Source organism: Trachypithecus francoisi, unplaced genomic scaffold (assembly GCF_009764315.1).
Source record: "Trachypithecus francoisi isolate TF-2019V2 unplaced genomic scaffold, Tfra_2.0 Lachesis_group21, whole genome shotgun sequence".
In the NCBI taxonomy this organism is placed as follows: domain Eukaryota; kingdom Metazoa; phylum Chordata; class Mammalia; order Primates; family Cercopithecidae; genus Trachypithecus; species Trachypithecus francoisi.
In genome coordinates this window covers 10,413,256-10,439,176 of record NW_022681467.1, presented here as the reverse complement: position 1 = coordinate 10,439,176, position 25,921 = coordinate 10,413,256, and the positions used below count along the sequence as shown (strand labels likewise).

Here is a 25,921-nt window from a genome sequence, read left to right as displayed (position 1 = left end):
CAAAGCCTTTGTTCTTAAGAAAACTTGAGCATCTAATAATCTGCAAGCAATAAAATTATATTGTTGTTGCTATTGTTCAGAAACAGTCCATTTATAAAGTGAGTTTAGGTTTATCCCCTCAAAATGCTGAAATCTAGACTGATGTCCCCAGACCAATTTTTATGCAAATTAATTAAAACTAAAGCATTAGCTTGAGCCAAACTTAATTACCAATGCTCCAAGAAACAGTCATGTCATCTATTTCTAAAGAAAAGCGAATGAATTTTTGGGTTATCTGTTCTAATGGTCTCCTCCCATAAGCATGACTGATTGAGTTCACTGCATGAAAAATATATACATAAACTGTGGAATTCTTTGTGTTCTTTTGTTTCCTCGGCCAGGAGGGATTAGGGCAGAGGACAGTGGGGAGAATTCAACTAGTCTGAATATGAAGAGGGAAACATAAAGCTTGCCCCCATGGGGCCAAGAAAGCAAGATGGAATGTGTAAGGTCTGCATGCACTGAGGAGAAAGGCAGATGGGCTGGAAGCCCCAGAGGAGTCATTAACACACAGCAGGCCTGGGTGCAGCGCAAGGCACTCAGGCATACCTTGTCTTTATGCAGTAGGCCAAAGCCTGCCTCATTTTCAAAGCTAGACACCTTGTTTTCTTTCTTCCCCCATTTTTAACTGTATTTAAGAAAGATGAGGAAAAAATATATTTCTATTTCAAGGAAAGATTGTCAAAACAGGTAAAGCACACAGGTGAAACAAATCAGGAGAAAGAGAGACGTTTAGAGGGCCAGGAAGAGAAAATTCGAAATAGCGCTTTATCCTCCAAGTCAAGGGTCAAGCCTTACAGGTCACAGACATTCCCTGGTGTTCATCAACAGCCTCAGGTGCCACCTCAAGCAGGCCCACCTTTTCAGCAGTGCCCAGGCTCTGTTGAATGGTGACCTTCTCATTCTTGATTGAATTCCTCTGAAAATTTATCAAGTGGAGCACTGGGACCAGGGGACACACAGGAATACAGATTTTGGTCACTTCCCCTCTCTGGATGCTCTACTCTTTCTCTTCATGGTATAGACAAAGTCGGGTCACAAGTAGTGAGTTAAAAGTCCCTGCAGCGACCTGGTGTGATGATTAGGTGCAATGGCCAGTTCCCTATATCAACAGCGATAGAGAATGAATCTCACTCAATCACAGTGAAGGTTCCCTCTCAGTATCGGCCATCCAATAAACAAACGTCAATGTGACTGGAAACTTCATCTGAAGACATAGCCATGAACCTAGGAGATTACCTAGTTCCACAGCCTTTTTTCTTTTCAGTAGATGATGAAATTAAAGGCCAAAAAGGTTGTGATTTGCCTAAAATATCCAGTTATCTTTATTCCCATTCCAGGGTTCTCTGTAACAAATATAATGTGTAGAGTACTTAGTAGCATAGGGGACTCTACGTTGTTGTTAAAGGATGCAAGAGAAAGTAAGTTATAGTCCTTAATGACTATTTACAGACCTTGATGAGTACTCTAATAGAGGTCCAGTGAAATAGACATTGATTGATGACTTCGTATTAAATAGGTGCTGGGAAGGAAAATATGAATAAAACAAAATTTCTCTCTTAATCTGATAAGAGAGACAAACACAGACACAACTACATCACGGTGTGATCAGGATAATACTAAATAGATGAATGGGCAAAAGAACTCAACAAGCAAAGATATGAAAATGATTAATTCTGCCTAGTGATTCCGAGAATGCTATACCAAAAAACTAAGTTGCTAGTTTAGCTGTGAAAGATGAGGATACTTTTCCATATAGGAAAGGAAGAAAAAGGGTATTTCAGCCATTGGGAACATGTGCTAAGGAAGTACAAAGGCAAGAAATAAAGTAATATATTTAGAAAATGATGATTAGGTTGGTATATAGAAAGCACAGGGAAAGATAGGTGATTTGGCCCAAAGACAGAAAAGAGAGACATTAAGCAGAAACAAGAATTGCCTAAAAGTTTTATTTCTCAAATGTTTCTAGAGTGCAAGTAGAGACTGAGAAAAAGTAATTAAATTTGGTTAGACACCTAACTTACACACACATATGTTTTAGCTAGAATTTTTTCTTCTAAGCTATCACTCAATATTTTTCCCTATTTTTGAAATTGTTTCATTATAATTATTAAATTATATAATATGCAATTGTTATAAAATGCAGGTTAGCAAAATCAAAATCCTATGAATTTAAATCTGAACAACCACATTTGAGATACAGCCTTTCAGTTTTTGCCCCCGATAATATAAATGTGTATAAGGACACATGTCCTGTGTATGTAGTTTAAAAAAGTGAAATTGCATTTTACCTTCTACAATCTTTTTAAACCTCATAATATGTCACTTAGTGGTTGCCTTCAGATTGATGAAATGTTGCTGTTTAGACTTTCTGTAATCCTTAAATTAGAAATTCATTGCTATTTTCTGTTTTCTATATCTATCATCATTTCATGTTTCATTTTGCTCACTACCCTTGCTTTCTTAGTGAACTCGAGTTTGATATCTAAAACATTTATTTGTTTCTTAATGTCTCCATCAATTTTCTATTCATTCAATCTTCTCATTTCCTTACCCACCAATTCTTATATTTCAGGTAAATACAAAGACACTTTCTATAGTTTTTGTTTTTCTGAATATATCTTTTACAAAAGTATTTTCCCTCAGCATAATTATATTATGTTTTAATTTTTAAGTACATTATTTATTTGCATAGCGGGAAATGGCTCTCCAAGCAAGACATTGCCAGGAGATTAATTAAAGATATTGCCTTTACTTTCTATAACAGAATCCTTCTCTCCATGCAGTCATTCTGTGGTCCAGACTTATCTGTAGCAGATCTGAAATGCAAAACCCATGGCCCTAGTTTTATCAGAAATGAGGTTGAAGTCCTCCCATCCCAGTTCTTGAGACTGATTTTATAAACTCGATTTTCGAATTTTTACATGAATCCTTGTTAAATGTCCTGGTTTCATTTAATTTACTGAGAGTATTTCAGCCTTCATTTTGTTGTCTAATATAGTCTTTATTCAACACAGTTTCCCATTAATCCAAAAATCTGCTCGAAGTGATTTTTTCCGTAGAAAGAGGAAATTGTTTTATATCTTAATAGAAAGATCTTTTTTTCACATATAATGCTTGGTTCCAGCAACTGTATGCTTTCTGAGGACAAGCACTGTATCTATGTTACTTAAGATCTACTCCAGCAGCAGGCATATTTACCACTGGTGGCACTCAATACATTGTAGAATGAATAACCAATAGTTCAGTCATCATCATTCCATATAGTATCCAAAGGTGATAAGGGTGGAAACTGGATTTTAAATTGCTTTCTGCTGCATATTTTGTGGCCCATAGTAGCATGACATAATCTAAAGAATAAAGTATGCAGATGGAATCCTTATATATTTCTGGCGGAAGTGTAAAACGGAACAAATTCTTGAGAACACTGTTTTGCAGGATCTAGTAAAGCTAAACATATATATTCTCTCTTATATAACCTACTTGTTCTCTGTCACTCGGTTTATACCCAAGGAATATGAGTCTATTACAATATGTTGCCAAAAGAAAGATTCAAGCAGTTTTATTTTAGCAGTGTTATTCATAACAGCACCAAATTGAAAACAATTCAACACTCATATGACATAGTATATGCAGACAGTAGAATAGTATATATCAATGAAAAAGAATGAACAATTGATGCACACAGCAACTGGAATTAATTTCACAGACAACAGTTATTTAAAAACCTAAAATGCAAAAGAGCATATGGTGCATGTCACATTTAAATGAATTTCTAAAACACACCACACTGTTACCTGGTGGGTGTATGAACAGGAGGAAGCCACTGGTATGAGAATTGCTTTTGATCTGGATGGTAATGACGCAGGAAAATCCATGTGTATATATCTAAAGCATCATAAAGATGTACACTTAAGGTTTGCACATTTTACTGTATGCAAGTAGATCTCTATTTTAAAAGCTAAAAAGCAAAATAAAGACATTTCCAGGCAAAACAAAAAGAAAAGAGGGATTGTAGTCAGGTAGAGCTGGTTATGATTTTTGAAAGCAGAACTGAGATCACAGCACTTACTTTCCAGGGGTAATGTGATGATTAGAGATAATACGTGTGAAGTATCTGGGGACAGTCTGGCATTTTTTATGGGATCAATAATTTGCAGATTCACTTACATCTTCTAGGCCAGTGCTTCTCAAGCTTTAACTTGCATACAAATCACATAGACATCTTGTTATACAGTGCAGGCTCTGATTCCATAGGTCTGTGATGAGGCCTGAAATTCTGCATTTTTGAAAAGCTCTCAGGTAATTCCAATGTTGCTTGTCCATGGACCATACTTTTGTTAGGGACAAGCTGCCCCAGGACTGCCACCCCCACCCCGAACAATGCAGCTGAAACTTACCCTGAATACTCTGCAACTGCATTCCTGGACCCTTATCTAGGCACTAAGCAAGGTCACCAGACTTGCTTACAGCCCTCCGGGTGGCATGGGAGAGGTCGCGAGAAACGTGGATAAACCTAAGTTACATGCTCTTGTAAATTCCTATATTGTAAACTGCTCACGAGATGATATGTGGTAAAGTTAACCGACAAACAACCCCAGGGTCTGTCTCCACCATATAAACGCCTCATTTTGTAAGCTGAAGGCTGCCGCCTCTGCCTGGTGGGGCGGCCGGGCAGGCTAATAAACTTACTTGCCTGACCTTCGGTGTGTCTCTCTCTCTCTCTCTCTCTCTCTCTCTCTCTCCCTCTCTCTCTCTCTCTCTCTGCCAACCTTACAACTTTGAGTGGCAATGGGGAAGAATGAGGATGAACGGGTTTTTCAAAAGTGGAAAGGTCTTGATCAAGTTCAAATTTTAAAAGGCCTTTCTGCGATCAAATCACAAAATAGAATACAGGAAAAGAAAATGAAAGATCCAAGAGACAGATGATATATCCCTAAGTGAGGAAAGAAGGCAGGAGGCTAGAAAGTGGGAAAACCGAAATATTTTGCAGAACCATGAAGATGGCATTTCATTGAACTTCAGGAGTGATGAAAGAAAATCATCAAAAACCGCTTGAGGTTTTTATATTCAGTGATCAAATAGATAAACATGCTTTAGTTTTAATTATTTTATTGGATCCTTTGGATTAAAACTGAGCTCAGGAGGAGTGGATATCACACAAAAGGCATGATTTTTCCCTTATCTGGGTCCTGCTAGCAGAGAATGAATCAAGGGGACGTAGTATCATGGGCAGTTTAAAAATAATTGTATCAAAGAGGAAACTGTAAGATGAGGAGTTATATAAGTCAGCTTTGCGGCAGTAACAAATAACCCCAAAAATCTCATTGGGGGCTCAACAACAAAGGCTGGTTGTGTCTCTTTTTAGCCCTGCTTGACTGTGTTCCACATGCTTTCCCTTCAGGATCTAGATGAAGGAACATGGTCTTTTAGGAGCAAAAGAGCTGCAGGCAACATACAATAGATCTGAAGGCTTCTGCTTGGTTGCAGTACGCATGATGTCTGTTCCAGTGCCACTTCCTAAACAAGTCACATGAACAGACCTGTGTCAATGTGGTGGGAACATACACTTGCCCCATAAGGGCCACTGCATGTCACACTGTCACAGACAGGGAAATACAATCCTCTTATAGGAAGAAGTAGAGACAAGTTGAAACCATAATGCCACCACAGGCATGGACTCAGGCAGAGTCCACACTCTGTCAATCTGCTTTGCACCTATAACCAACCCTAGCTCTAGAATTTTTTAAAAAAATTTCCATAGGTAAATATCCTCATCACAAAATCTTTCATTAGCCTAAGGCAAAATGGACACATTTCAATTTCCTCTCTTAATGAGCACTTAAATGTTTTAAACTCTACAGGGGAGGGTAGGAGGAGAAGCCAAGGAGTGTGGAAGAAAAACCATTACTAGATAATCAACCTAAGAGTAATCAAGAGTTGGCTGAATTCTCTCCTGACCTTTGCTGTATTTAGTATGTGTCTTAAGAGAATGGCTGAGCTGTTATCTCCCCAGTTCCCTTGTGCCCACATGACTCAAGTTTTTTATGCTCTGTTGATGGAAAAATGAAAGTGCAAGTAGTGTTTCCATTTTCTACGAATCCTCACTATGGGAAATATTTGTATCTTAAAAGGAAATTGAATGTAGTTAACCCATACAGCCCAGAAATTATTGTAAAATTTGAAAATTTCCAGGTTGTGTCCTCTATCCACATCCTGTGCATTGATAAGCTATATAAGTATGGCAGTTTCAAATCAGTTTCCAAAAAAAAAAAGATTTTTTCCTAAATTATCAGGATATTTCTCAGAAAATAATTGATATAAATCTGACGATTAGAAAAATTGTATCTTTGCCCTCCACTTTGGTTTCAAAACTGTTCTCTATCTCTCCATGCACGATTAAAGCATGGTTTCTGAAGGTCAGGAATAAAGCTGTGGTCACGCATATCACATTTCTTTTATTTTTCAATCACTGTTTTGAACAGGACAAGAGAATGATTCAATGAAGAATGAAATAAAAATTGAAACAGAATCCCAGAGCTCATATATGGAAACAGAAGGTACTGAAACCAAAATATATTGTTATCAGAGAATGAGATGAAACTGTGAACCATGACTTCTGTATACACCTGTGTGTGTGAGTGGCATGTGTGTGTGTTTTAAGCAATGATTACTGGAGGATAACAACAGTGCTCAACTTGGTGTACCTATGGAAACTTGAAGGGGGAAAAAAGAACTCTAACTTTCTATGCCATAGTCTCTGTATTCTCTCAGTGATTCCAACTAAAACATCCCTGAGTGTCTGTCTCATTCTTTTTAGAACTTGCATCAAACCAAGAAGATGCGGTGATTGTGGAGAAACCAGAAGTGATTCCATTAACAGATGACCAAGAAGAAAAAGAAGGTGAAAAAGGTAGGACTGCTCTTAAATTAACCCATCAAGAATAGAAAGTTTCTGTGGATTTCTGCCTAGGATTCAACCATCAAGTTATTCTCATGCAATTACAGTTTGTAAAGGGGGAAAATGAACATTTCCTTAACCCCAAATCTCCTTTTGAAAGTAGAATAAAATCTAGAAGTAGCAAAATAAGATACTTGGAAGACTTATAGCAACTACATATAGCATAAGGATGTTTTTGTTATTCATTTAGATTCAATTTAAATTTTTAAAATTACAGTATTGAGAAAGCCTATAAGAAATCAAAATTATGGGCTAGAGGGATAAAGTTCATAAAAAGTCTGAAATGGCTTTAAAGCAAATAGACTGACCTTTTTGTATGGATTTCATCTGTCTTCCTTCGTATAGTAGTGATGAAAGAAACAATTTATGTAAAATAAGCAAGTTATATGAACGTAAATTGCAAGTTTGTTTGATAATATTAGGATGCAATCATATTGAATACTGTTTTAAAAATAAGTAGCATTATAATGATTTCTGAAAACTCAAGAGGAATGAATACTCTGTAAATATTAAGGCAGCCTTCAGGGCAAGAAGCCAACGTATTGGAGTGAAGATAGAAATATTTTTTAAAATATATTTTTAAAAATTATTCTGAGTAATTCAGGATTAATTGAAGAACTTAAAGAATTCAATGTTTAAATATAAAGCAATCTCTTAAAAGAAGCTCATGAAATAATTTTTGTTACAGTATATCCTAAATCATACTGCTCTTAAATAAATATGTATTTTCAAAGCAGTTACAGAGTAATAACTTGACAGGTCTTGTTTAAAGAACACAGTGATCAATTTTGTTTCCAAATTAAAACCCAGACATGATCTCAATTGTAAAATCAGGTCAATAGCAACTACAGCTTCCAAATTATGAACTCTTCTTGGCAAGGGCATTGACACAGTTTAATTGCTAAACCATGTTAGAGATTTTGACACTTTTAAAATTTTGACTGCATTTACAGTACGATATTCTTCCACGTCTATGCCTCTAATAAACTTTTCTCTATTGCAAATCCTAGTTCAGACTCACGACTCCACATTCCTGTCAAGTCAAATAAAGGGTATATTTGAAGTTATTTCATGTCTAATATTGATAACTGAGAATTGATACAACCCTTACTCAGAATCAGATACATGGTATTGCTCTCTTCAATTGCAGTTTTAAAATGTAAAATAGACAATGCTGTGTGTGTTAGCTTAATTTCTCTCTAGCAGAAATTGTTTGCTTTGTTTATTGCATTTCAAGAAATGTAAATGGTAAAGAGGAACATCAAACAGCTGTACATTTTTCTCTTTTTGACTTGACCTATAAGAAAAAAGCTGGCATTCAGCACACATTGACATGTTTCCCTTCTCCCAGAGCCTTCCCAAACATTGAACACTACTCTGATGACTGAAGAAGTAAATACCCACCTTTCCTCTCTTCCTTGTAAATATGCCAATCTTTTTCTGATAATGGTGGAATAGCATGTGGGAAAAAAGCAAGGTGAAATTCTGCTCCTTGCTTTTAGCAACTATGAGGTTGAATTTCTTTGTTAAAATTTGACTTTTCAGTGTAAGATGATTACCAATGCTGGTAGTCTTGAATTAACCACATTTTCTCTCCCATCTTTATCATAGATATTTCACTTGGCCCTGCCTTGAATATTTCTGGTGTTTAAATTTGAAATAATTTTATACTGTTTTAAAAAATAAGTGAGCATTATAATGATTTCTGAAAACTCAAGAGGAATGAACACTCCGTAAATATTAAGGCAGCCTTCAGGGCAAGAAGCCAATAGATTGGAGTGAAGATAGAAATATTTTTAAAAATGTATTTTATAAAACTATTTGTCATCTTATACTTTGCATCGAAATAAGAGTGAAAAGCTATTTTGTTCCCTGTGTGAACAGTACTCATAGGAAAAGGAGGCAATGTAGACTCATGGTGCTCTGCAGTAGCTCTGCTCCATCATTGATAAGCTGGGTGACTTTGGACAGGTTACTGAACCTACCTGCTTCAGGTTCTTCATCTGTAAGATGACGATGGCAAAAGTACCTGTCACATATATGTATGGTGAAAATGTAATGAGTAAAATGTGCAAAGCAATTAAAACAATGTGTGATACATAGAATGCACTCCGTAAGTACTTAGTATTCATCATAATTTGATACATTGATGATAAAGTCAAGAAAATCCACATGTGATTTCCCTAAGTCCATTCATCATCCTTCTTCACTATTTTGAATCTGTAGAAAGTCACATATTCTACATTATCCTTCAACAACAGCTGGTTCTACCCATTTGATTGGCAGCACCATCTCAGGCAGGCAGTTTTGATGTGCTCTAAACTCTTTACATTGCCGCATATTTTATTCTAAAGAGATAAAACAACTAATAGAAGGAAGCCAGGTGGAAGGCATTTCTCTCCATTCATAAACACTTTCTTGTTTGTCAGTATCTGTCTTGCATTTGAGAAATAAATAAAACCATAACTTCTATTTTATTAAAAAAGAAACCATTGAGCTGTTGATAGATCCACAAAAGAAAAGTAGTAAATAAACTCAAAGTAGCAATTGTTTTACTTTCTTTTTATTTAGTTATTAAAAAGTCTTGTTTGAAAACATTTTGAGACTATAGCTCCAGATTTTGTATTCACAAAATAGTATCTTAATGGAAAGCTGTACATATGTATTAAGAATTATGTGTAAACGAGGGGCGGAGCAAGATGGCCGAATAGGAACAGCTCCAGTCTCCAACTCCCAGCGCGAGTAACACAGAAGACCGGTGATTTCTGCATTTTCAACTGAGGTACTGGGGTCATCTCTCTAGGGAGTGCCGGACAATCGGTGCTGGTCAGCTGCTGCAGCCTGACCAGCGTGAGCTGAAGCAGGGCGAGGCATCGCCTCACCTGGAAGCGCAAGGGGGAAGGAAATCCGTTTTCCTAGCCAGGGGAACTGAGACACATAACACCTGGAAAATCGCGAAACTCCCACCCCAATACTGCGCTTTAAGGAAACAGGCACACCAGGAGAATATATCCCACACCTGGCCGGGAGGGTCCCACGCCCACGGAGCCTCCCTCACTGCTAACACAGCCGTCTGCGGCGATCTATCCGCAAGGCAGCAGCGAGGCTGGGGGAGGGGCGCCCGCCATTGCTGAGGCTTAAGTAGGTAAACAAAGCCGCTGGGAAGCTCGAACTGGGTGGAGCTCACAGCAGCTCAAGGAAACCTGCCTGTCTCTGTAGACTCCACCTCTGGGGACAGCCCACAGCTGAGGTCCAATAGGGAAAGCAGCGGGGGCGGTGCAGAGGCGAACGACTCTGTCTGACAGCTTTGGGGAGAGCCGTGGATCTCCCAACGCAGAGGTTGAGATCCGAGAACAGACAGACTGCCTGCTCAGGTGGGTCCCTGACCCCTGAGTAGCCTAGCTGGGAGACATCCCCCACTAGGGGCAGTCTGACACCCCACACCTCACAGGGTGGAGTCATCCCTGAGAGGAAACTTCCAAAGGAAGAATCAGACAGGTACACTCGCTGCTCAGCAATATTCTATCTTTGGCAACCTCTGCTGCTGATACCCAGGCAAACAGGGTCTGGAGTGGACCTCAAGCAATCTCCAACAGACCAACAGACAGTCCTTCTGACTGTCAGACGGAAAACTATCAAACAGGAAGGACACCTATACCAAAACCCCATCAGTACGTCACCATCATCAAAGACCAGAGACAGATAAAACCACAAAGATGGGGAAAAAGCAGGGCAGAAAAGCTGGAAATTCAAAAAATAAGAGCGCATCTCCCCCTGCAAAGGAGCGCAGCCCATCGCCAGCAACGGATCAAAGCTAGTCAGAGAATGACTTTGACGAGATGAGAGAAGAAGGCTTCAGTCCATCAAACCTCTCAGAGCTAAAGGAGGAATTACGTACCCAGCGCAAAGAAACTAAAAATCTTGAAAAAAAAGTGGAAGAATTGACAGCTAGACTAATTAATGCAGAGAAGATCATAAACGAAATGACAGAGATGAAAACCATGACACGAGAAATACGTGACAAATGCACAAGCTTCAGTAACCGACTCGATCAACTGGAAGAAAGAGTATCAGCGATTGAGGATCAAATGAATGAAATGAAGCGAGAAGAGAAAACCAAAAGAAAAAAGAAGAAAAAGAAATGAACAAAGCCTGCAAGAAGTATGGGATTATGTAAAAAGACCAAATCTACGTCTGATTGGGGTGCCTGAAAGTGAGGGGGAAAATGGAACCAAGTTGGAAAACACTCTTCAGGATATCATCCAGGAGAACTTCCCCAACCTAGTAGGGCAGGCCAACATTCAAATTCAGGAAATACAGAGAACGCCACAAAGATACTCCTCCAGAAGAGCAACTCCAAGACACATAATTGCCAGATTCACCAAAGTTGAAATGAAGGAAAAAATCTTAAGGGCAGCCAGAGAGAAAGGACGGGTTACCCACAAAGGGAAGCCCATCAGACTAACAGCAGATCTCTCGGCAGAAACTCTACAAGCCAGAAGAGAGTGGGGGCCAATATTCAACGTTCTTAAAGAAAAGAATTTTCAACCCAGAATTTCATATCCAGCCAAACTAAGTTTCATCAGTGAAGGAGAAATAAAATCCTTTACAGATAAGCAAATGCTTAGAGATTTTGTCACCACCAGGCCTGCCTTACAAGAGACCCTGAAGGAAGCCCTAAACATGGAAAGGAACAACCGCTACCAGCCATTGCAAAAACATGCCAAAATGTAAAGACCATCGAGGCTAGGAAGAAACTGCATCAACTAATGAGCAAAATAACCAGTTAATATCATAATGACAGGATCAAGTTCACACATAACAATATTAACCTTAAATGTAAATGGACTAAATGCTCCAATTAAAAGACACAGACTGGCAAACTGGATAAAGAGTCAAGACCCATCAGTCTGCTGCATTCAGGAGACCCATCTCACATGCAGAGACATACATAGGCTCAAAATAAAGGGATGGAGAAAGATCTACCAAGCAAATGGAGAACAAAAAAAAGCAGGGGTTGCAATCCTAGTCTCTGATAAAACAGACTTTAAACCATCAAAGATCAAAAGAGACAAAGAAGGCCATTACATAATGGTAAAGGGATCAATTCAACAGGAAGAGCTAACTCTCCTAAATATATATGCACCCAATACAGGAGCACCCAGATTCATAAAGCAAGTCCTTAGAGACCTACAAAGAGACTTAGACTCCCATACAATAATAATGGGAGATTTCAACACTCCACTGTCAACATTAGACAGATCAACGAGACAGAAAGTTAACAAGGATATCCAGGAATTGAACTCATCTCTGCACCAAGCGGACCTAATAGACATCTATAGAACTCTCCACCCCAAATCAACAGAATATACATTCTTCTCAGCACCACATCGCACTTATTCCAAAATTGACCACATAATTGGAAGTAAAGCACTCCTCAGCAAATGTACAAGAACAGAAATTATAACAAACTGTCTCTCAGACCACAGTGCAATCAAACTAGAACTCAGGACTAAGAAACTCAATCAAAACCGCTCAACTACATGGAAACTGAATAACCTGCTCCTGAATGACTACTGGGTACATAACGAAATGAAAGCAGAAATAAAGATGTTCTTTGAAACCAATGAGAACAAAGATACAACATACCAGAATCTCTGGGACACATTTAAAGCAGTGTGTAGAGGGAAATTTATAGCACTAAATGCCCACAAGAGAAAGCAGGAAAGATCTAAAATTGACACTTTAACATCACAATTAAAAGAACTAGAGAGGCAAGAGCAAACACATTCAAAAGCTAGCAGAAGGCAAGAAATAACTAAGATCAGAGCAGAACTGAAGGAGATAGAGTCACAAAAAACCCTCCAAAAAATCAATGAATCCAGGAGTTGGTTTTTTGAAAAGATCAACAAAATTGACAGACCGCTAGCAAGACTAATAAAGAAGAAAAGAGAGAGGAATCAAATAGACGCAATAAAAAATGATAAAGGGGATATCACCACCGACCCCACAGAAATACAAACAACCATCAGAGAATACTATAAATGCCTCTACGCAAATCGACTAGAAAATCTAGAAGAAATGGATAATTTCCTGGACACTTACACTCTCCCAAGACTGAACCAGGAAGAAGTTGAATCCCTGAATAGACCAATAGCAGGCTCTGAAATTGAGGCAACAATTAATAGCCTACCCACCAAAAAAAGTCCAGGACCAGATGGATTCACAGCTGAATTCTACCAGAGGTACAAGGAGGAGCTGGTACCATTCCTTCTGAAACTATTCCAATCAATAGAAAAAGAGGGAATCCTCCCTAACTCATTTGATGAGGCCAACATCATCCTGATACCAAAGCCTGGCAGAGACACAACAAAAAAAGAGAATTTTAGACCAATATCCCTGATGAACATCGATGCAAAAATCTCAATAAAATACTGGCAAACCGGATTCAGCAGCACATCAAAAAGCTTATCCACCATGATCAAGTGGGCTTCATCCCTGGGATGCAAGGCTGGTTCAACATTCGCAAATCAATAAACGTAATCCAGCATATAAACAGAACCAAAGACAAGAACCACATGATTATCTCAATAGATGCAGAAAAGGCTTTTGACAAAATTCAACAGCCCTTTATGCTAAAAACGCTCAATAAATTCGGTATTGATGGAACGTACCTCAAAATACTAAGAGCTATTTACGACAAACCCACAGCTAATATCATACTGAATGGGCAAAAACTGGAAAAATTCCCTTTGAAAACTGGCACAAGACAGGGATGCCCTCTCTCACCACTCCTATTCAACATAGTGTTGGAAGTTCTGGCTAGGGCAATCAGGCAAGAGAAAGAAATCAAGGGTATCCAGTTAGGAAAAGAAGAAGTCAAATTGTCCCTGTTTGCAGATGACATGATTGTATATTTAGAAAAACCCATCGTCTCAGCCCAAAATCTCCTTAAGCTGATAAGCAACTTCAGCAAAGTCTCAGGATACAAAATTAATGTGCAAAAATCACAAGCATTCTTATACACCAGTAACAGACAAGCAGAGAGCCAAGTCAGGAATGAACTTCCATTCACAATTGCTTCAAAGAGAATAAAATACCTAGGAATCCAGCTTACAAGGGATGTAAAGGACCTCTTCAAGGAGAACTACAAACCACTGCTCAGTGAAATCAAAGAGGACACAAACAAATGGAAGAACATACCATGCTCATGGATAGGAAGAATCAATATCGTGAAAATGGCCATACTGCCCAAGGTTATTTATAGATTCAATGCCATCCCCATCAAGCTACCAATGAGTTTCTTCACAGAATTGGAAAAAACTGCTTTAAAGTTCATATGGAACCAAAAAAGAGCCCGCATTGCCAAGACAATCCTAGGTCAAAAGGACAAAGCTGGAGGCGTCACGCTACCTGACTTCAAACTATACTACAAGGCTACAGTAACCAAAACAGCATGGTACTGGTACCACAACAGAGAAATAGACCAGTGGAACAGAACAGAGTCCTCAGAAATAATACCACACATCTACAGCCATCTGATCTTTGACAAACCTGACAAAAACAAGAAATGGGGAAAGGATTCCCTATTTAATAAATGGTGCTGGGAAAATTGGCTAGCCACAAGTAGAAAGCTGAAACTGGATCCTTTCCTTACCCCTTATACGAAAATTAATTCAAGATGGATTAGAGACTTAAATGTTAGACCTAATACCATAAAAACCCTAGAAGAAAATCTAGGTAGTACCATTCAGGACATAGGCATGGGCAAGGACTTCATGTCTAAAACACCAAAAGCAATGGCAGCAAAAGCCAAAATTGACAAATGGGATCTCATTAAACTAAAGAGCTTTTGCACAGCAAAAGAAACTACCATCAGAGTGAACAGGCAACCTACAGAATGGGAGAAAATTTTTGCAACCTACTCATCTGACAAAGGGCTAATATCCAGAATCTACAAAGAACTCAAACAAATATACAAGAAAAAAACAAACAACCCCATCAAAAAGTGGGGAAAGGATATGAACAGACATTTCTCAAAAGAAGACATCCATACAGCCAACAGACACATGAAAAAATGCTCGTCATCACTCGCCATCAGAGAAATGCAAATCAAAACCACAATGAGATACCATCTCACACCAGTTAGAATGGCAATCATTAAGAAGTCAGGAAACAATAGATGTTGGAGAGGATGTGGAGAAATAGGAACACTTTTACACTGTTGGTGGGATTGTAAACTAGTTCAACCATTATGGAAAACAGTATGGCGATTCCTCAAGGATCTAGAACTAGATGTACCATATGACCCAGCCATCCCACTACTGGGTATATACCCAAAGGATTATAAATTACTCTACTACAAAGACACATGCACACGTATGTTTATTGCGGCACTATTCACAATAGCAAAGACTTGGAATCAACCCAAATGTCCATCTGTGACAGACTGGATTAAGAAAATGTGGCACATATACACCATGGAATACTATGCAGCCATCAAAAAGGATGAGTTTGCGTCCTTTGTAGGGACATGGATGCAGCTGGAAACCATCATTCTTAGCAAACTATCACAAGAAGAGAAAACCAAACACCGCATGTTCTCACTCATAGGTGGGAACTGAACAATGAGATCACTTGGACTCGGGAAGGGGAACATCACACACTGGGGCCTATCATGGGGAGGGGGGAGGAGGGAGGGATTGCATTGGGGAGTTATACATGATATAAACGTTATGCACATGTACCCTAGAACTTAAAGTATAATAAAAAATAAAAAAATAAAAAAATAAAAAAAAAAAAGAATTATGTGTAAACAAAACAAATGAGTATTTTATTACATTTGTAAAGATATTCTTTATAGCTTTAGAAGTATTCGTTCTCCTTTATTGTAAGAATCCTTTTAAGGAGGCAGAAAGTGATTCCTTTAAAAAAAAATCCAGACCAGGAAAAATATATAACCTTTTTCTCTCTTTTTGTAGCATTTTATAAGATTAGAAAATGTAGATAATCTTCAGGATACATCTTCTATGGCTCCCAGGTGGATGGGCACAGATGTTGCAACATTAAGTTTCGAAGTTAGCTCTACTAAAATATGGATTTTGAAAAGAAGGAAAAATATTCAGCAGAAGTTCATGCTGATAAAATTACACAATAGCACAATGGACATGTCCCTGGGAGACCTGAAGTACAAAAATTTCAACAGGCATAAAGTGAGGTTTCACATATGGCAGCTTTTCTGATATAGCCACATTGCCTCTTCCTAAATGAGCCCAGTTTTATGATTTCCCAGCAGGACCTGCAACACATATGAAATCCAGTGGAATAACATCATTTAGGTTAATAACCAAATAGGAAAGTAATATTATAGAAGATCTCCTCTGAAAAGGATCTCATGTTTTAGTATAAAATATAAAGTCAGCATTAAAACATCTTTCTTACATTTGTTATTTAGGTGAATTTAGAAATATTTGACATGAAATCCTAACTATATCCACATTGTGTTATTATTTCACAAAATTTTCATGTATGTTTATGATATATACTGGATTTTTTTTCTCTAAGTGTTACACAGAATGAATACATTTGGTCCCAATAATTTTTCATATCAATTAATAAGTGTAGTGTAGAATAGTAATCCTTTGTCTGTTTACCCAAGATTGAACAAAATGTTGACAGAGACTTTAAGTATATTATGGTTTAATGTTTTCTTAGAAAAAGATGCATATGGGCAGGCGTGCAAGTAAAGAGTTAAGCACAAGCCAGTGACAAGTGTAAAGTATCATGCTTATAGGTTTATGTTTTGAACCAAGCGTGGTCTGACCAGCATGACCTTGAGACGTAGTGTATAGACAGCCATGGCTTCTAGCCCTGGCTGTGTGATTCCTGGCAATGCTTAAACTTCGAAGAATCCCAGTCTCTAGGGTAATAATGAGGGGCATGAACTCAAAATTGCAGTTATAAGGTTCTCCAGTTTTATAAATTTTCTTAGAAGGCCAACTCTGAAGGACCACATTCTTGATGAAACAAGAGTGATGGCATGGGAGCCAATGGTCAGCCATGCTGAAAGCTGAAATCATAGGTTTTCCTCAGTTTTAGTTATTGTACCCTATTGATAAAAATATAGCGGCGCCCTAGGCCAGGCAAAAAAAAAAAATCACCCAAATATATTAGGGCTTACCAACGATTGGACAGCTAATTACTCCCTGAAGATACTTTAAGGAGGGAGGGGAATGCCTTTTAGCTCAAGGTGGGTTTACACAGAAACTCTGCTCAGAACCAAGCTGGATTTCCATCACCATCTTTCTCAGTCCATGTGGGAAACATCAGTTTTTGCAACTCCTCTGGCTACGATTTCATCTTTCAGTGAACACATAGCAAGTGAGTGACTTTCTCTTCTGCTTCTACCAGTCAAATCCATTAGAGGTTTATCTCATCTACAAAGGACCCCTGTATAGCCCTTGGTGTTTTCCATTTCTCATAGGATTCTTACATCGCTGGCAGAGCCCTTTCTTCTCTCCTTGAAAAGCAGACCTTGCACTAGCAATGTTGCCATACACAGAATACCTGCGTATTACACGATAGCACAATGGACATGTCCCTGGGAATAGAATACCTAACATTTGGGCCTTCATATACAAGCTGTGTTCTTGGCTATAAAGAGTCATTGCTCAGGCATATTTTTGATTCATGCAAAATACTGTATACACTTGCATCTTAAGTAACAAACTTACTGGAACATTCTACTTTCAGAAAGTCTTTGTATCTCTTTTCAAATGAAATCAAGTTTAGTAATGCCCTATTATTCATAGTAGTAGCACCATTATTTAGTTTTCTAGGGCAGTTTTACCATTTGTTTTCTTCTTTTTTAATAACATTTTGAATCTGGAATTCAACAACCAAAATTATGTTTTAGGATATCCGTTTAATTTAAAATGTTGGTCTTTGTTTGGGTTTTATGAATATTTTAGTGTCTAATGAAATTCCTCATATTGGTTAAGTATCTTGAACATAAAAATTATAGTTTTAAGCTAAATTGCTTAAGTTTTCTACATGTCTCTATCTATGCAATGTAAACATATAGAACCAGTTCATTCAAATTATGCTGCATAACTGACCTATAATTTTAAAGTTAAAAAATATAGAAGAATAAAAGGTATATTCACTGCTACCATAATAATGTTGGTGTGGATAGCATATATGCATATGTACGTGTGTAAAGTTAGATTATACATGTATAAAGTTCATATGTATCTACCCAGTAAGAAAGTTATGCAGGCCTCTTGAATTTGTTTAAATCCTCTAGCTTGCTGCAATCATCTTGTCTTTGAAGATTTAGAAAAATATTGCCCCGAACCTCCATTTTTCATGTTAGGAGAAATCTATGATCCCTTCCAATATCTCTGAGAATTCTTTGCTGTCAGGTTTATGTCTTCTACTCTCAGGCTCCAAGCTCCTGCCTCTGGTGACTTCTCACTTCAGCCTTTGCCTTTCGTTTTTATCCTAAGCTGTCTCTAGTTCTCACTATGGCTCCCACTCAGACACCACTACCACCTCTCATCCCTTCACTCCGTGCAGTACCACAAACTCAAGGATGTGTGTGGGTTTAAGTGAATGTTAGCATCAAAACTTGTTATTAACTTGTGCATGCCCATGTGGGGAATTTCCAGAGACCATCTCTTCTAAGTCTCCAGCATCCAGCTACATCCTGTATCACCCTTTGTCTTCTTGATTTCTTGCCCTTCTTAACACTCCAGTTTCATTTACAGTTTAACTTTGTATCATGCCTATGTCCTTCTGGTCTTGCCCTGAGTTATATGATTCTACAACCATGTGGCTTATCAAACCACATGGCTTATCAAAGTAATTTGCAAAAACAAAAGATCACTCGCATAAGTGGAATTCTGTCTTTAAATGTTGAACTTGTTAATTCTTCTCTGCCGAACTATACAGTGACTTTTTATCAATAACAGACCATATATGTCATGGTGGTCCCATAAGATTATGGATTCTACATTTTTACTGTACCTTTTCTATGTTTAGATATGTTTAGACACAAGTACTTACCATTGTGTTATAATTATCTACAGTCTTCAGCACAGTAACATGCTGTACAGGTTTATAATCTAAGAGCAATAGACTATACCATCTAATCTCGGTATGTGGTAGGCTATACCATCAAGGTTTGTGTAAGTACACTCTATGATGTTTGCATGATGAAATCACCTAGCAACATATTTCTCAGAATGTATCTTCATCTTAACCAATGCATGACTGTATATTGGTTTTGAATTATGGCTATATGGATAAACACATGGATCCATAATATATATACATTCAGAAACACTGAATATATCCATACAACCACACACAGTTCAGGAGCACTGAAAATTTCCAAACTGGCTAATATCATACAGGACAATACAACATACCCTTTCTTTCTATCAGACAAAATTCATTTTCATTGATATGAACAAATCTCATTTTCATTACTACAAGAACCAGATAATCCCAGAGAGTCTGGAGGGCAACACCCAACCTTCCACCACAGTGACATCCAGGGATCTCTTTTATCCATTGTCAAGTCTTAGACAATTTTTCTTGACAGTATACTGAAGGCAAAACTGCCTTTTTTTTTTTTTTTTTTTTTTTTTTTTTTGAGACAGTCTTGCTCTATTGGCAGGCTGGAGTGCAGTGGCGCGATCTCAGTCAACTGCAACCTCCACCTCCTGGATTCAAGCAATTCTCCTGCCTCAGCCTCCCAAGTAGCTGGAACTACAGGTGCATGCCACCATGCCTGGCTAATTTTTGTATTTTCAGTAGAGATGGGGTTTCACCATGTTGGCTAGGATGGTCTCGATCTCTTGACCTCGTGATCCACCCACCTCGGCCTCCCAAAGTGCTGGGATTACAGGGGTGAGCCACCATGCCCAGCCTAAAACTGCCCTTTTATACCTGTTTACCACCTCACTTATTTGTTATTGTTCACTATTTGATATATTTGATAGATGGTGACAAAATACTAAGGTAGTATCAGGGTAGGGCAGTAGCTTCCAATTTCATCTGAGGTTGTAGTTTACTTGCTATTGTTTTATGGCAAGTACTGCTATTCTACATCTAATATAGTTGTACCCACACTATCGATGAAGGTGTACTTCTAAGATGCCTCAATTGTAAGATGTGCCATTATTTTATGTATTATTCATAAATTTTCTAAAATCTTGCTTATTAAAGTAAGACACAATAATTTATCATTTAGGATTTTTATTTTATATGTTTTAAAAAACTCTTTGAACAAGATGTAGAACTTTTTCATATATCACCCTTGAGAATACATAGAAAGAAAATTTTAGGCTAAAGGAATTAGTTACAGTATTGCTAAAACTTCATATTCAGGGTCCTACTTCTAAATCACTTTCAATCAAAGTCATCAATATCTGATTTTATTATACAATATTGTCCTCTTGCAATATCTTTGATGGTTCAGAATTTAAGAGAATTCATAAAGAATTTAAAACTCATTGGCTTGTAAGTCTCTTAAGACTTAAGTCTGTCTTGCTATCATATAAAGTTAGCCTATTTTTTCTTTCTTGCTTCTACTTAGAGGCTGTTAAAACACTCCTGATTCACCAACTCCCTCCATGTTTATTATTTTTCAGAGATTTTAACCCAAGTCATTGAAACTCATTCTGCAAGTTTGAGTACTTTTGGTTTTGATGCTAATGCCTATATGGGTATGATAAATTGTATCATCATGTCCTGACCAACAAAAATTTTGTAACAATTCACTATTTCAAAGATGTTAAGATGTGAAAGCAGTGTACTTTATATTAGGAAATATAGTATTTATTTCACAATGAAAACTACTACACTGAGACTAGAAAATGGAAACATGATTACAAGTGATATAATTGAGTAAAGTTATTTTTTTTTCTGCTACCTCTAATGACTAGCAGGGGGATCCTTGCTAGCACATCAGTCCACCGTTACCCTACCGCACATTACATAACTAAGAAAGTCGTAAATGGTTTTATTCATACGTTCAACAAATGTTTTTAATGCACATGTTCTATGTGCCAGAAATTATATAGACACTAGCACTAAAACTGAGGAAGACAGACAAAGCCACTGCTGGGCTCATTCCAAGTGTAGAGCTCAGGATAGAAGTCTTTTTTTTTTTTTTTTTTTTTAACTTTTTAAGGTTCCTCATATAAATGAAATCACACAGTGTTTGTCTTTGTCTTATTTCACTCAGCATAATGCCCTCGGGTTTCATCCATGTTGTCACAAATGGCAGGATTTCCTTCTTTTTATGACTGAGTAATATTCCATTATACATATATATTGCATTGTACACATATTATGTATGCAAATGTGAGATGTGTGTGTGTGTATGTGTGTGTGTCACATTTTTCTCTCTTTATTTATGCATCTATGGGCACTTAGGTTGTTTCTGTGTCCTGGATATTATGAATAATGCTGCAATGAACATGAGAGTACAGACATCAAGCTACTGGTTTTCCTTCCTTCAGATAGATATCTAGCCAGAAGTGGGATGGCTGGATCGTTTGGTAATCCTATTTTTAAGTTTTTGAGGAACCTCAATACTATTTTCCATAATGCTGTACTCATTTACATTTCTGTTAACAGTGTAGGTTCCCTTTTTTCCATGCCCTCACCAACACTTGTTAGCTCTTTCTTGCCTTTTTGAAAAAAGTCTTCCTAACAAGCATGAGGTCATATCTAATTGTGATTTTGATTTCCAGTTCCCTGATGATTAGTAATGTTCAGCATACCTATTGGCCATTCATAAGTCTTCTTTGGAAAAATGTCTATTCAGGTCTCGATATCAACATAATGCTGGCCTCATGAAGTGAATTTGGAAGTCTTCCCTTCTCTTCAATTTTTTTGAAAGAGTTTGAGTAAGATTGGCATTAATTCTTCTTTAAATGTTTGGTATAATTCACCAGCAAATTAATCTGGTCCTGGACTTTTCCTTGTTGAGAGGTTTTTGATTACTGACTCAAACTCTTTACTTACTTTTTGACTATTCAGATTTTCTTTTTTAAATCAGATAATCTGTTTTATTATAATTCTTATATGTTTGGGATATTAACCCCTTATCACATATATGGTTTACAAATATTTTCTCCCATTTTATATGTTGCCTTTTCACTTTGTTGATTATTTCCTTTTCTGTGCAGAAGCTTTTTAGTTTATTTAGAAAATCTGTTTATTTATTTTTGCTTTTGTCACTTGTGCTTTTGATGTCATATCCAAAAAATCATTGCCAAGACCAATATCAAGAAGTTTTTTTCCTATGTCTTCTATATGAGTTTTACAGTTTCAGGTCTTACATTTAAGTTTTTAATCTATTTCAAGTTAATTTCTGTGAGTGGTATAAGACAGAGGTATAATTTTATTCTTTTCTATCTGGGTATCCAGTTTTCCCAGCATCAGTTATTAAAGAGACTATCCTTTTGCCGTTCTGTGTTCTTGACTACCTTGTCAAGTATTAGTTGACTTTGTATGCATGGGTTTATTTCTGGGCTCCTCAATTCTGTTCTATTGGTCTGTGTGTCTGTTGCTGTGCCAGTACCATACTGTTTTGATTACTATAGCTTTGTAATGTAGTTTGAAATCAGTAAGTGTGATGTCAGTAAGTGTGAAGCAAAAAAGAAAAAAAAGCTTTGGCTATTTGGGATATTTTGTATTTCCATATGAGTGTTAGGATTGTTTTCTCATTTTATGTGAAAAATGCCCTTGAAATTGTGATAGGGATTACACTGAATGTATAGATTGTTTTAGGTATTTGGGCATTTTAACAATATTAATTCTTTTGATTCATAGGTATGGAATACCTTTACATTTATTTGTGTCTTAAGTCATTTTCCCATCAATGCTTTGCAGTTTTCATATACAGATGTTTCACTGCCTTGGTTAAAGATATTCCTAAGTATTTTATTATTTTTGATGCTACTATAAATGTATAGTTTTCTTTATTTCATTTTCAGATAATCATTGCTAGTGCATAGAAATGCACCTGATTTTTTTTTTTTTTTTTTTTTTGAGACGGAGTCTCGCTCTGTCGCCCAGGCTGGAGTGCAGCGGCCGGATCTCAGCTCACTGCAAGCTCCGCCTCCCGGGTTCATGCCATTCTCCTGCCTCAGCCTCCCAAGTAGCTGGGACTACAGGCACCCGCCACTTTGCCCAGCTACTTTTTGTATTTTTTTTTAGTAGAGACAGGGTTTCACCGTGTTAGCCAGGATGGTCTCGATCTCCTGACCTTGTGATCCGCCCGTCTCGGCCTCCCTAAGTGCTAGGATTACAGGCTTGAGCCACCGTGCCTGGCCGAAATGCACCTGATTTTTGTATGTTGATTTTGAATTCTGCAGCTTTAATGAATTTATTAGTTTTAACACTTTTTGTTGGAGTCTGTAAGGTTTTTAATAAGATTATATCATCTACAAATAGAGACAATCATAATTCTTCTTTTCTGATTTGAATGCCTTTTATTTCTTTGTCTTGTTTAATTGCTTTGTTTAGGACTTCTAGTTCCATGTTGCACAGAAGTGGTGAGTAGGGGCATCTTTGTCTTGTTCTTGACCTTAGAGGAAAAGCCTTCAGCTTTTTACCATTAAGTATGATGACAGCTATGGGCTTGTCATATATGGCCTTTATTGTGTTGGAGTACATTCCTCCTATACTCAAATTGTTGAGTTTTATTTTTTTTAATCACGAAAGGGTGGTTAATTTTTTCAAATGCTTTTTCTGCATATATTCAGATGATCATATGATTTTTATCCTTCATTTTGTTAATGTGATATATCAGATTTATTGATTTCCATATGTTGAACCATCCTTGAATTCCAGATGTAAATCCCTCCGTCCTTCTAAACTGCTGTTGAATTTGCTAGTAATTTGTTGAAATTTTTTGTATCTATTTTCATCAAGGATATTTGCCTTTAATTTTTATTTCTTATAGTGTTCATACCTAGCTTTGGTATCAAGGTAATGCTGGCCTCATAAAATGAATTTGGAAGTGTTCCCTTCTCTTCAATTTGTTTGGAAGAGTTTAAGTAAGATTGACATTAATTCCTCTTTAAATGTTTGGTAGAATCCACCAATGAAGTAATCTGGTTGTGGGCTTTTCTTTATTGGGAGGTTTTTTGACTACTGATTCAATCTCTTTACTCATTACTAGTCTATTCAGATATTCTTTTTCTTCATGATTCAGTCATGTCAGATTGTATGCTTCTAGCAGTTTATTCATTTTTTTATGTTATCCAATTTGTTCATTATAATTGTTCATAGTAGTCTCTTATGATCCTTTGTATTTCTTTGATATCACTTGTGACATCACTGTTTCATTTGTAGTTTTATTTATTTGAGTCATCTTTTTTCTTTAGTCAGCTAAAAGTTTGTAAATTTTGTTAATTTTTTTAAAAGCTCATTTTTATTCATCTTTTTTATTGTTTTTCTATTCTCTATTTCATTAGAGATAAGAGATTTCTTGAGAGGTTAGAGATTTCTGTCCTAATTTTTTATTATTTTTTCTTCTACTAATTTGTGTTTTGTTCCTTTGTTAGTTCCTTAAAGTGTAAAGTTAGGTTATTTGATACCTTTTTTCTTAACGTAGGCATCCATAACTCTAAGTTTTCTTCTTGGAACTGCTTTTGCTGCATCCTGTAAGTTTTGGTATATTGTGTTTCTATTTTTGTTTGTCTCAAGATTCTTTTAATCTTGTGATTTCTTTTTTGACCTATTGGTTGTTCAGGACTGTGTTATTTAATTTCCATATATTGGTGAATTTTCTAATATTCTTCCTGTTATTGTTTTTTAGTTTATACATTTGTGATGAGAAAAGTCACTTGACATGATTTCAATGAACTTAAGATTTGTTTTATGGCCTAACATATGATCTATCCTAGGGAATGTTCTGTGTGTATTTGAAAAGAATATGTATTTTGCTGCTATTGAATGGAATGTTAGGTGTCTGTTGGGTTCATTCACTCTATAGTGTTGTTCAAATCTGTTGTTTCTTTATTGATTTTCTTTCTGGGTAATCTATCCATCACTGAGAGTGGAGTTTTAAAGTCCCCTACTATTATTTTATTGCTGTTTATTTCTCCTTTCAGTTCTATTAGTATTTGCTTTATATATTTAGATGTTCTGATGTTTGGTGCATGAATGCATACAATTGTCTATCTTCTTGATAAATTGATTCCTTTATTATTACAATGACCTTTTCTAGTCTCTTGTGACTATTTTTTAGGTAAAGTCTATTTTGTCTAGTATAAGTTTAGCCACCCTTGCTCTCTTTTCGCAGCCCAAGCTGTCAATAAAAGCTAGAATGGTGAAGTGGGATTATTAAAATAGAAGTGACGGGTGAAAACCCAGGGTTAGAGTGGGAGCATGCATGGCCTTTCTGGCCATGCCAAGGAGTGTGGAGACTCACTGCCAACTAGAATCAGACAAATGATTTGATTCATCATTGATTCCTGTGTTTTCCATGTCATTTTACAGACTGAAGTCAATAAGAACCCAAAATTATTATGGTTACTGCACTCTGCCAGCATTTGGTATAGAATTCATATGGGATTATATGAAATAAAGTTTTCTTAGAACATGCAAAACGTAGGACATTTACTACCTGGCCCTTTATAGAAAAATACTGCTGAGCCCCAGTCTGTTTATATAAAACTCAATGTTACCCTGAATGTGAACTCCCTCATTTCATACAGTAACTCTCAAATTATGAATCTTTGTCAACACACATAGACATACATGCATACACTTGAGATGTTTCCATGGAAACATGGATTTATTCTCACAATGCCATACCCTTCTGTAAGCATAGTCTTTGCTGTGTTTGCATCCCTCCCCAACCTGATAGATTGGAAGAAAATGGTGACCTCTGAT

The 25,921-nt window shown here is 37.0% G+C and overlaps 1 protein-coding gene across 2 annotated transcripts in view; it reads left to right on the top strand.

Annotated features, from left to right (window-relative positions):
* Positions 1–25,921, top strand: part of MACROD2 (mono-ADP ribosylhydrolase 2) — a 2,183,277-nt gene that overhangs the window by 2,101,486 nt on the left and 55,870 nt on the right. For both annotated transcript variants that reach the window (XM_033185566.1, XM_033185564.1), the window contains 2 exons: positions 6,525–6,599; positions 6,860–6,952. In XM_033185566.1, the coding sequence (XP_033041457.1) occupies positions 6,525–6,599; positions 6,860–6,952 (168 nt within the window). The remainder of the gene's footprint in view (positions 1–6,524; positions 6,600–6,859; positions 6,953–25,921) is intronic.